At 38.2% G+C, this 13,368-nt stretch overlaps 1 protein-coding gene across 1 annotated transcript; it reads right to left on the bottom strand.

Moving 5' to 3' along the window:
• Positions 1-1,538: 1,538 nt before the first annotated feature.
• Positions 1,539-12,361, bottom strand: LOC134659500 (gastrula zinc finger protein XlCGF49.1-like). Its single transcript, XM_063515144.1, has 4 exons — positions 12,256-12,361; positions 6,546-6,736; positions 3,687-3,877; positions 1,539-1,663 (listed from the first exon to the last, which is right to left on the bottom strand). Exons 1-4 carry the CDS (start codon positions 12,348-12,350, stop codon positions 1,556-1,558), a joined length of 585 nt encoding a protein of 194 aa, XP_063371214.1. The 5' UTR covers positions 12,351-12,361; the 3' UTR covers positions 1,539-1,555.
• Between the last annotated feature and the right edge of the window lie 1,007 nt (positions 12,362-13,368).

Below are 13,368 nucleotides of genomic sequence, written 5' to 3' on the forward strand. Positions count from 1 at the left end.
CTCTATGGTCTATGGTTTGTGCTAATGCTACCTCTAGTGGCAGAACATTGCAGTATTACTTCCTATTCTTTGTTTTGTTTCTCGCTTCTTTCTTTCTCTAACGTGCTTAAACAAGGTCATTAGGTACGCTGTAAGATGACGAGGGACTCCTGTCAGGTAAGATGTGTGATTTATCAGGTAACCTGTCAGATGGTTTGCTTTAAGAAAAAAAGCACTAATGTAAGTAAAACTATGTATTTAACAACATTAAACTTAATTGCATGGAACAAAATCGTGTAAATTCTAAATTTCATCATTAATATTATTTTTTCAATACCCTTTTGATAAAATACCATTCCATTCATACAATTTCAACCAAAAGACATAATTTTAGCGAGTTACATATAAAAAAAACTTATATTGACAGTTATACCTACTGACAGTTACAACACTGTCTGCCTCGGCAAATGAAGTGACAGATATAAAAAAACCGGACAAGTGGGAGTCGGATTCGCCCACATAAAATGTATGTACCTAAGTTTATTATTTAAAACATATTTGGTAAATGGGTAAAAATTCCGTTGTCTTGTTTCTGACCACTCTGTCACGCTTCTATTTTTGTCTTTTATCAAATAAATAAAAAAAGTTGAGTTCCATTGCATGTCTTTCTAGCTATAGATTATAATTCACATGAGAAAAATTAAAAAATGACTTTCACCACATACAAAAAACTGCACTCCGTCACATTTTTTGGGGACAAACACAAGACAACGAAAATAATTTTGATCCGGATCACAGTGCTGTGTGTGTGTGTGTGTGTGTAAAACACTTTACCTATTTCACCAAAAAAAATCAACCATTCATCGTTTAAGTACATAGAAATTTTAGTAAACATACATTATTTATACACTTATGTCCTCATTTACCACTTACACACTTAGGGCCCTGGGTCTGTTTGGCAACTCAATCCCAAAAATTGGTTTTAATAAAAAAATCTAAATTATCTGTGATACTTAATAAACGAACCCCTAGAGCTAGACGGTATTTTCCACATTGACATTACATATTAATTAGGGTCTCTGCTCGAGATTTCTCGTACTCGAGACAACTCGAGAATTTTGGCTTCATTGGAGACGAGAAAAAAATACCGGAACTCGAGAATTCTCGATCATAGTGATGTAGAAATACGTAACAAAAATGAAAATCTTTCAAACAGACCAAAATTAGAATTTTGTGCAGTAAAAACTATTTTGTTTCTTTAATTTACCAAAATTTTACGGTGTAAATTTAAAAGTAGAAAAAAGAGGATTTCAAATCTCACCCAAGACAGTAACTTTTCTACATTTAAATTTATTCTATGCTTAATAGCATCGATCGCAGACGTTTCTGCTTGTTAAAAATTCAAAATATTACGATATATAAATGACTCGAGAAATTGCGCTCGAGAAATCTCGTAACTCGAGATATAAAATGGGTCGAGAATTCAGAAACCGTATTAATATTGTATTTTTTTATCATTTTACCCTAACTGGTAAAAAAAATTAAGAACCATACCTTACTTTAATTTCTTAAATATTTACACCATCATCTGTTCAAGGAACTCTTTCTTGATTTTCTTGTCTTTCTCGTGCCGTTTGGAATGTAGGACCAGCTTACTCCGCGTCAGGAACCTCTTTTTACACACCTGGTTAACAAAAAAGTTATGTTACGCGGGCATAGTTAATGTATAGTCAGCTTAGCACCCCTGCTTACAAATATGTAAATAATAAAACAACGGGTTGCACTCAGGGAGTGCCGGCAGAAGTGATAACTCAATGCCTAGTCCAAAATGCACTATGTATAATTGAGGTTAACGCCATGTAGCGTTAGCGTTAATTACTTGAAACCCCTGAGCACATCACTGTTAGTACTCGAGTTATATTAATACCAGTTAAAGCGAAACTCACTAGATGGCATTTAAATCAATAAAGAAAAACTCAATGACATTACATGTAACAGTTTTTCATGTAACGTCATTGAGTTTTTCTTTATTGATTTAAATGCCATCTAAATGAGTGGCCATTTAAATCTTACGGTCACGTGATCGTCTTACGCTGTCTCGAGTTTAACATTTTTTCCCCACCTCAAAAAGTGCACAGCGCCGCTAAAGAAGTTTTCACTTCAAAAAATAATAATTATAGAACATTCTTACACAGATTGACAAAGTCCCACAGTAAGCTCAAGAAGGCTTGTGTTGTGGGTACTCAGACAACGATATATATAATATACAAATACATAAATACATAGAAAACACCCATGACTCAGGAACAAATATCTGTGCTTATCACACAAATACATGCCCTTACCAGGATTCGAACCCAGGACCGCGGCTTCGCTGACCAGTCGTCCAGAGAAGTATTTTAAATATCCATACTAAAGTTATAAAAGCGATAGTGTGTCTGTCTGTGTGTTAAATCTTCACGCTTAAACCGCTGAACCGATTTAGTTGAAATTTGGTATAGAGATAGTTTGAGTTCCGGGGAAGGACACAGAATAGTTTTTATGCCTGTAATCATCCCTAAACTGAGTGAATAGGGAGAGGAAATTAAATAATTAATAGGGAGTATTACTGCAATATTTTTCCGCCAGAGTGCAGCACTAGTGACTTAAGTATACCATAGAGTAACTTATACATACTGTGCCTTAAACTGTTTTTTCACAGACAATCAAATATGACATTGATACATCAAGGCGGTTTGTTTACAAAGGGTCTACCGGGAAACGCGAAATCGAAACTCAGCTATCTGCCTCTTTATCGCTCGAATATGCAGGAGTGATAGAGGGGTTAGATAACAAAATGTCGACTCTCTCGTTTGCAGTAGACCCTTAGATTGTTTACTTGTTGTCGGAGTGTCGCCCCCTACGCAGACTTTCGCGTAATATTCCCTATTGCGTGACAATTTGTGTAAGCATGTGCTCAAATTGAATGATTTCCATTAGAGTTTATCCCATATGGGATAGTATGGTCCAATATGGTTCCAATATGATTTGGAACACCGGTAGCCGTTTAAGTAGTACTCTTACAATATATGTCGCTAGGGCCTCCCTAAGGCTCATATATGGTGGAAATATTCACTGTAACGGGTAAGGTCTTGGTAGCTCAGATGGCAGAGCACCGGGCTAGCGATCCGGTCGTCATGGATTCAAGTCCCACCCAAGACGATTTCCGTGAGAATACGATGGGAAATAATTATTCACTACATCTGTAAGCTCTTAAGACTAGAAATGCCCCGAATATTGATTTTGGCCGAATACCGAATATTCGGCATGACATGCCAACATTTTGAGTCACAATTATTATGAAAACTGATCGCTGACAAAGCTCAAAGTTAGATGACGTTAGCTAAGATATATTTTAGTTGAACAGCATTAATGAATAGAGTCAAACAAAACAGACTCATGATAAAAACAAAATGTTTTTTAATCAACAAATGCTCAAAAAAGGGTCTACGTATTTAACAACTTTCCAAGAACACATTCTAAATGAATATTGTGTTTGGTTATTTTTATTGTGCAATTTTTCTTTTTAAGTAGGTGCAACCGATATTCGGTATTCGGCCGAATAGTAGGCAACATTCGGCCGAATACCGAATATTCGGCAAAGTGGCCGAATAGGCCGAATACCGAATAGTTGCCGAATATCCGTGGCATCTCTACTTAAGACTCACCTGGCACTCGTGTGGTTTCTCCCCCGAATGCATCTTTAGGTGCATGACCAGATTATTTTTCTGCACAAAACTCTTGCAGCATATTTCGCACTCGTGTGGTTTGTCCCCCGTGTGTATCTTCTCGTGGCGGTCCAGGTCGGCTTTCCTGTAGAACGACGCGCCACACTCGACGCAGTTGAAGTTTTTTATGCCTGTAAAGATGCAAAAATTTATGGTTTCACTTTTTACATTTCATACTACTTATCTAAAGCTGGTCAAGCAAATCTTGTCAGTAAAAAAAGGCGCGAAATTCAAATTTTCTATGGGACGATATCCCTTCGCGTCTACATTTTTCAAATTTGCCGCCTTTTTCTACTGACAAGATCTGCTTGACCAGCTATAATATCAAAGAGAATTTGAAATAGAGGCGGATTGTCAAAGTAAATTTTATTATGTAGCCACACTAAATTCACTGCCATCTTTTGACAAAAGATTAAAACTGTTAGAACGCCATTTGACTTTGACCCTTATTCTTTCACTGATATGTGTTAATTTGTTAAATATTGAAATTAACGCCATCTACCCGAGAGTAGGCCAACGGTATGGTGCAATCTTTTCGATCAATGGCGCCAGATGAGCCGTGGCAAAAATAACTGTAGGAAGATGATTCAGCAAAGAATAAGTATAATACAAAATGGCAAAAATGTGTACCCTATACCGTGAATAGAGTAACCTCACTCCGCTGCGATGCCTGCGCTATATGGTAACAGCGCAATGCACTAGTAACAGAGGGCTAGAGCGCAACACACTAGTAACAGAGAGCGACCCACTAGTAACACAGAGCGACGCATTAGTAACAGAGAGTGACGCATTAGTAACAGAGCGCGATTCACTAGTAACTGAGGGCTATGTGCTAGTAACAGAGCGCGACACACTAGTAACACAGCGCGACGCATTAGTAACAGAGCACGATTCACTAGTAACTGAGGGCTATGTGCTAGTAACAGAGCGCGACACACTAGTAACACAGCGCGACGCATTAGTAACAGAGCGCGATTCACTAGTACCTTACAGAGCGCGACGCACTAGTAACTAAGTAACTAGTAATAATGTATACCTTGATGCGTGAGTGCATGGATACTAAGATTCCGAGCTGTGTGTAAGTTTTGCCACATGTGGTACACATATACGGCCGTTCCCCCGTGTGTGTTCACTTATGTTTCTTTAGCTCACAGCCGGTTTAACAGATTTCTATACTGTGTCAATAGACAAAGGAAGTAGCTAGTTTTAGAGCGCAACGCACTAGTAACAGAAAGCGACGCACTAGTAACAAGCGACGCAAAAGTAACACAGCGCGACGCATTAGTAACAGATCGCGATTCACTAGTAACAGAGGGCGACGCATTAGTATCTACGTAAGTAACTAGTAGTAATGTATACCTTGATGCGTCAGTGCGTGGATACTAAATAAGATGGCCGAGCTGTGTGTAAGTTTTGCCACATGTGGTACAGTCGGCCAAAAATGTGGTCTACCACCCTACGGTTGAGGTTCGTTTGAACGTCATGACTTCATGAGACAACAAGGTCGTTTTGACATGAATGTCAGTGACAATAGGGATGATGACACATGTTGAATTTTATAACAAAATCTATTAAAATAGATAGCAAACGAGCAATTTATCACAATAATGTGGATATTAAAATAAAATATTGAAAAATTACAAAAATACACGACCTGAAAGTTTCAAAATTTAAGTTTTTTTTAACTTCCAAAAACGATAAAAGTAAGGGTACCATTCGATTCCTTACATTTCATCCAAAAAAATATTGTATAGCAACTATATACATAAACGCAATATTTCACCGACAAAAACGCAATTTTCTTGTTTTGTCCATACCAAGTCCATACTACAAAATGGGCTCTCAGAGACCTTGACGTCACGTTCCCTTGCCGTTTTGTATAGGGCGTTTCGCAAGTGAAGTGCGACTGTCGGCCTTTGACTACAATTTCTGACTTTTGTGTTACTTTAATGCAATGGCTCCCATATAGACATTTGATCCTTAAAAGAAACCCGATCGATTGATACCATAAATGAAAATTAGTCATGTAGCCTATTGTCAACCTTAGCGATCGTTTGATGTCGCAGAAACTTTTGTCAAAACTGGTAGACCACTTTCTTGGCCCACTGTACACATAAGCAGCCGTTCCCCGGTGTGTGTTCGCTTATGTTTCTTCAGCACATAGCCAATTTAAGGGATTTCTATACGGTGTCAATAGACAAAGGAAGTAGCTAGTTTTAGAGCGCGACGCACTAGTAACACAGCGCGACGCATTAGTAACAGATCGCGATTCACTAGTAACAGAGGGCGACGCACTAGTATCTACGTAAGTAACTAGTAGTAATGTATACCTTGATGCGTCAGTGCGTAGATACTAAGATGGCCGAGCTGTGTGTAAGTTTTGCCACATGTGGTACAGTCGGCCAAAAATGTGGTCTACCACCCTACGGTTGAGGTTCGTTTGAACGTCATGAGACAACAAGGTCGTTTTGACATGAATGTCAGTGACAATTGTCAACCTTAGCCATCGTTAGATGTCGCAGAAATTTTTGTCAAAACTGGTAGACCACTTTCTTGGCCCACTGTACACATATACAGCCGTTCCCCGGTGTGTGTTCGCTTATGTTTCTTCAGCACATAGCCAGTTTAAGGGATTTCTATATGGTGTCAATAGATAAGGGAAGTAGCTAGTTTTAGAGTGCGACGCACTAGTAACACAGCGCGACGCATTAGTAACAGAGCGCGACGCATTAGTAACAGAGCGTGATTCTCTAGTAACAGTCACTAGTATCTAAGTATGTAACTAGTAGTAATGTATACCTTGATGCGTCAGTGCGTGGATACTAAGATGGCCGAGCTGTGTGTAAGTTTTGCCACATGTGGTACACATATACGGCCGTTCCCCGGTGTGTGTTCGCTTATGTTTTTTTAGCTCGTATCCTGTTTGGAAGATCTTGTCACAGTCTTCACAAGGATGAGGGGATTTCTTCACAAACCGCCGGCGACGTTTTCTGAAAAGTAAATAAATATAGTGGCAATTCTTCATACAATCATAACGTAAAGTGTCATTCTATGGAACTTGCTATGTAAACAAACGTCACTAGTCAATAGGGAATATTACGCAAAAGTCTGCGTGGCGCCACTCCCACAACAAGTCACAATCTAAGGGTCTACCGCAAACGAGAGAGTCGAAATTTTGTTATCTAACCTCTCTATCACTCTTGCATATTAGAGCGATGAAGAGGCAGATAGCTGAATTTCGATTTCGCGTTTGCCGGTAGGTCCTTCGTAAACAAACCGCCTTAATGTATCGATGTCATATTTGATTGTCTGTGAAAACTTGTCAAAAAACAGTTTAAGGTCTTATGTATAAGTTATTCTATGGTACACTTACGTCGCTAGTACAGCACTCTGGCGGCAAAACTTTGCAGTAATACTCCCTATTGACATTTATAGACAATTTAATTTAATATGGGGGTTTGTTTCTATAGTTAGCAAGTTCCATAGAATGACACTTTAAGGCTTAATGTGCATAATCAGTTTCAATCTAATTAGAACCTTTCATAAACCAAATAATGTAGCATTTATTAATTCCATTGCTTTCACAAGAAAATCTTAATTCATCCCAATTCACTAATCATCATCAATCTTCCTCGCGTTGTCCCGGCATTTTGCCACGGCTCATGGGAGCCTGGGGTCCGCTTGGCAACTAATCCCAGTAATTGGCGTGGGCACTAGAAAAGCGACTGGTAAATATCAAATGATATTTCGTACATAAGTTCCGAAAAACTCATTGGTACGAGCCGGGGTTCGAACCCGCGACCTCCGGATTGCAAGTCGCACGCTCTTACTGCTAGGCCACCAGCGCTCACTATACAATATTCAAATTAGAATTAAGGCGAGGTATGCCCGGGGAAAATTTTCAGATTCTGTCAAATTACCCCATTTCACACACACGCACACTTCACGCACACTACCTCACTTTACTGGGACAGGTCAGTGACCCAAGCTGTTTTTTTTTAAGATGCAGATGAGAGCATTTTGAGTTTAGTGTTAACCATTGGCCTTTTTAGAGGAACATGAACTGTAAAAGCGTTCCATTGAAAGAAGAAAGAGAAACAATACATTTTATCTTGCTTTCCTTGTCTGTTAATGTCAAACGTGACGTACTTAAATGTAAATAATCTAATTCATTTGATTGTTGTTGAGATGCGCATTGCGCATACTAAATAAACCGAATAAATACGGAAGTCTTCAGATGTAGGTAATACGTTATTTAGGTACCAACTGTATTCTGTCCGGCTTTCGATAAGGCGCAAAATCAATTCAATGACAATTTCAATGAACTCATAATTATGTGTATTCCGATGATGTTATTATTATATATGACTTACCTTAGCTTCAAATTGTATATACTATTATTTAGTTATTAATACAGTCACCTGCAATAATATGTTACACAACGAAAGACCTCAATAATATCTGACACGACCTTATTTGTAGAGCCATAAGAGCGTGTCACATATTCTTGCGGCCTTCAAAGAGATAGATATCTACACCTTTGGGTTCAATTGGCGTAAAGGACAGTTTGACGAAAATGAGTTATACAGTTTTTTTCAGAATTCTAAGCGTTCTGCATAGTTAAAATTTCGATACCTCGAGAAAAGTTGCTTTTACGACCCAATTTTTACACTATGAGCTTGCAAAAACAGCTTAGCTCAAGGGGCGTAAATGACCAGTTAGTTATAAATTATAAGTTCAAAGATAGTATCGTAAAGGTTATTAATTACACAATAATCAAATTAATTAACAAAATTATAATAAAAACAATATAAGTAGGTATATTAAAATTAAAATCAATAACAATAAGTAAAAAATATAATATTAAAAATTAAAACTAATAATACATAAAAACAGTCAGTTAGACGCCCTGTGCAGCAAATCCCAGTGTAGCTGGAAAGGGCCGTCTAGGCGCTCTGCCACCGTCTGAAGGAGGCTATTCGGGCTGCCGCGCAGGCGCCTCACCAAGGACGCAACGCGCTTGCGCATTATGGCATGGAAGCCATCCGTACGTCTCTCGCAAAACATCCCCGATGCACTGCAATGGCGCGGCAGCCCCAACAGCATCCTAAAGCTATTATTATATTAGACGCGTAGGGCGCTGAGAGCCCGTTTAGTGTAGTTGATCCATAGGCTGCAGTTAATTTGTGGCTTAGTAGTTTTTAGTACATTACCGTAACTTGACCCCCTAGGAAACTATTGATACTGGATAGGAATGGAATCGATTGGCATCCAAAAATAGCATGTGAAAAATAAAAGTTTTTATTGTCATACAAATTGTCTGGGAAAAGTTTTCCTTGCTTTTTGGGATTTTTCTAGCCGGATTTTTTCTCTGATTGCATACAAGCTTTTGATTCTCAATAGGAATGGGATCGATTGGCATCAAAAAAAGGTTTGTCAAAAAATTCCTTTTTTTCGCACCCTGTATGTTTTTTCCAAAATCTGTAAAAGCCAATCTTCATTAATTTGAAATCGAAGAAAGGTCTTCTAAGACCGTTTCCTCGTAGCAGCACGGGATCTGGTAGCTGCCCTCACTGACCTAAAAAGAAAATCCACCCTGTATAAGGCGGCTAGCATTAAGCACTGGGATATTTAGTTTACCGTCTTCATTAACATGACTACCGTGACTAGTAACTAATACACCCCGAATTTGGAATAAAATAGTCTGAGAATGTCACTTACGACCCCCTACTAAACAAGATACACTAAATTACCAAAAAATCTATGGGTGTAAAAGACATTCATAGTGTTTTTGACCAATTGTAAAGGACATTGAGTAACTTCTTTCGTATTTAATTCATACAATGGCCGCTAATTCAGGGTAAAGTTACTAAAATTTTGAGTACTTTTCTAATACACATCAAAAATGTAGCTTCATAAACAACAAAAATATTATATAAATATCAACATTTAAAAAAAATCGCTGTTTTTCGCGTCTTATGAAAACTAAAATTTTGTCCTTTACGCCAACTGAACCCAAAGGTATCGATACTATTCCAGGTGACTGTACCTAGCTAATAAGAAAAAATTGCATGCTTCTACAAGTGAACTGTACGCATCCAGAATTACTACATACCTATCCATCACTACATTTTTGCAAATAAACATTTCTTTATCTTTATTAATAAATAAAGTCCTGGCAGGGTGGAATTGGTGGGTGGAAAATAGGTATTTTATACATGTAGAAATGTAACCTACCTACTTACTTACTGTATATATTAGGATTGCACATAAATTTGATATACATAGAATGTTGCACTATGCGGGGACTGATTTAGCTACGGTGTAAGCAGTACGGTACCGCTTTTTACACGACTGCCCAAACAAAAAGAGTGTATTGTTTTCAGCGTTCATGTTTGTATGTATTTATTACTAAAGTAAAAAGTAAACTAATCTGAAAAAAAATCTTAAAATTACGCAAACATTGTATATGCATTTATTTGGTACCTAGTAAATTTGTATAATACTGTTTATATGTATCCAAACAACCACAAACACAAACCAGACCGCACCGGTATTGGCTTGTAAGCCTCGTAGGTAAGTATATCTCGGTCTCAAAAGCCGCAAAAACTCGCTAGGACTGAGGCTAGACCATAGCCGCTTATTTTTTCTTGGTTAACCGCAACAAAATAGGCCGTAAAAATGTCATCATATAAAGCTGTAGTACCATGTTCCCGACTATCGGGTCGTCCGGCCTGGGAACGAAATCATAAAATACCCGATAGTCGGGTTATCGGCACTGAATGTTAATAGGTAATATTTGAAGAACAAAAGTTCTCTAACATAAATACAAAATCACAAAATTGTCATCTGTCATCACAGTTCATTGACGTACAGAAGTCACGTAGGAACGTTTTTAAAATGACGCTATATTAATACCAGCATAATGAAAATTAATTCCAATCAGTAAAAATGAGTCTTCAAACTTTTTTCATTTTAAGCGGGATTTCAAGGAGCAAAATACTTAAATTATATTGTAATCGTATTGTTTTAAGATAGTTTACTGCGTTTTTCAACCATTATGCCCCGTAAATAACAGCAAATCAAATTTAAAATGAGACTCGAGCTCCACGTGATGATAATTATTTACCCTATTTCTTTTAATGCAAACTGTCTACTGGTATACTTTTTCGTATACGTACATGATTTATTTGTCAAGAGTAAGCTGTCATGGAGCTCCAAAGCGCGATGCGTCCGCCTTCGTCCGAGGCCAGCGGCCATCTGAATCAAAGAAGTTGCGTGCACGGGACCGCTGATATCATGTCTTTGAATATATTTATTTAATGTTCATTTAAAAAAAAAGGAATCACTGAGTTCCATCAAGAATAAGATTGCGCGTTATTAGAAGCAAATTTCATATCTTTATCTTTTGTGCCAAAATTGTTACGAATATTTCAAGTCCGTTTTAGACCTATGTTCGTGATTGTTTTCTATCGAGCGAAAGTCAAAAACTTAGGGTTCGAATCGTTGAGTTCCCTAGAAAAAGGCCTCAAGATTGCTTATACAACTCATGGCAGCTGTACGGTGATCCAAAAAAGCGCTACGAATATTTTAAAACTCCGTTTTCTGAACTCACTTCACCTTAAGAATATTTTTTGGATCTTACGGTGTTAAGTAACTAAATAAGTAAACATTCTTTATTGCACCAATAACAACAGATTTTACACACTCCAGTGAGATGTGAGATTCGAACTCACGACTCTAGATCACTAGCCCATCGCTCTGCCAACTGAGCTACCGAGACCTCTCTTGATAACAGCGAATCTTTCCGCCACATCACTCGTATGCCTTAGGGAGGCGCCTAGCGACATCTAGCGAGCTTTTTATCAAAAAAATATACAAACGAACTTGCAAGGGACTTGGTAAACACCAATGACAATCCGAGTAGGCTGAAAAGGTGGCAAATACTGCGGCTAGACCAGAGGCACTAAGTGGTAGAAGATAAATTATATCAAAGTCAAGAGAGAGTATTTAATGGAATACCTCTCAAAACCCTCAAAAAAAGACATAACAGCTGATTATGGCTAAAACAGCCGATTGCAGATAAAATGAAAAAAAAAAACCGGCCAAGTGCGAGTCGGACTCGCGCACGGAGGGTTCCGCACCATCAACAAAAAATAGAGCAAAACAAGCAAAAAAACGGTCACCCATCCAAGTACTGACCCCGCCCGACGTTGCTTAACTTCGGTCAAAAATCACGTTTGTTGTATGGGAGCCCCACTTAAATCTTTATTTTATTCTGTTTTTAGTATTTGTTGTTATAGCGGCAACAGAAATACATCATCTCTGAAAATTTCAACTGTCTAGCTATCACGGTTTGTGAGATACAAGCCTGGTGACGGACGGACGGACGGACGGACGGACGGACGGACGGACGGACGGACGGACGGACAGCGGAGTCTTAGTAATAGGGTCCCGTTTTTACCCTTTGGGTACGGAACCCTAAAAACAATATTTTGAATCAGCTTACTTTTGTGGCTCCCCATTGTAATCTGTGTCATCGTCTGAGATGAGGATGACCTCCGGTTTGATCACTATCTCCTCGACTGCTAAGCCTGGCTCCATTGCTATCGGTACTCTGAAAACAATCATTTATTAAATAAGCAACTAAGATCGAATTATGAAATCATTTATAATGCGACTAGCGACCCGCCCCGGCTTTGCACGGGTTAACAAATTATACATAAACCTTCCTCTTGAATCACTCTATCTATTAAAAAAACCGCATCAAAATCCGTTGCGTAGTTTTAAAGAGCTAAGCATACAGACAGACAGCGGGAAGCGACTTTGTTTTATACTATGTAGTGATGAAGCAACTAAAATCTAATTATGAAATCATTTAATTTTATCCTCGTGCCGCCCACCGTACAAAATTATAGCCAAGGAAGTTTGAATCTTGTTGTATTTTCAGTTGGGTTGAATTTCATTTGTTCGAAAATTTTACGAGACAAGTGAAATGCTACTTTGTTTTTAATTAAGGTTGACATTCCAACGAAACTGAGTGTACATCCTAATATACATTGGGCGGCACAAGGTTATATGAGATAGTGTAGGCTTATGAGGACAGTATTTATCATATTGCAAATATCTGTATTTTTTGCCCTGTACACTCTTGGCAACAGTCACATTTTTTTTTTTAAATCTTAATTTTTAAAGGGGTATTGTCACACAGTGACTATGTCACCCCTGTAGTGAGATCAAGTAATAAGGTAGAACCGTAGCATTACTTACACCACTACATTATCTTTAAGTACAGGTTACACATCATCCTGGCCTCGTCCGATAGAGGCGATGCCAGGACGACGTTGCAACTCCCTAAGTTGGTAGTTTTGATAAATGTCATGTCAACAGTCACAAATGAGCTACGAGCGGTCAAGTTGAGCTAAAGCGAGGCCAGAAGGGTCGCTGAAGATAGGAAGGAGTGGCGCGAGCTTGTGAAGGCCCTTTGCACCTCGGAAGTGCCATAGGACAACAACAACAACAATAAATGTTTAATTTTTCTCTATGTTAAATCTAAATAATTATATATGTATTATATTTATATAAATCTAAAATCAAGTATGGAAAACATGTTTCAAGCCTT

This window comes from Cydia amplana, chromosome 25 (assembly GCF_948474715.1).
Source record: "Cydia amplana chromosome 25, ilCydAmpl1.1, whole genome shotgun sequence".
Classification (NCBI taxonomy): domain Eukaryota; kingdom Metazoa; phylum Arthropoda; class Insecta; order Lepidoptera; family Tortricidae; genus Cydia; species Cydia amplana.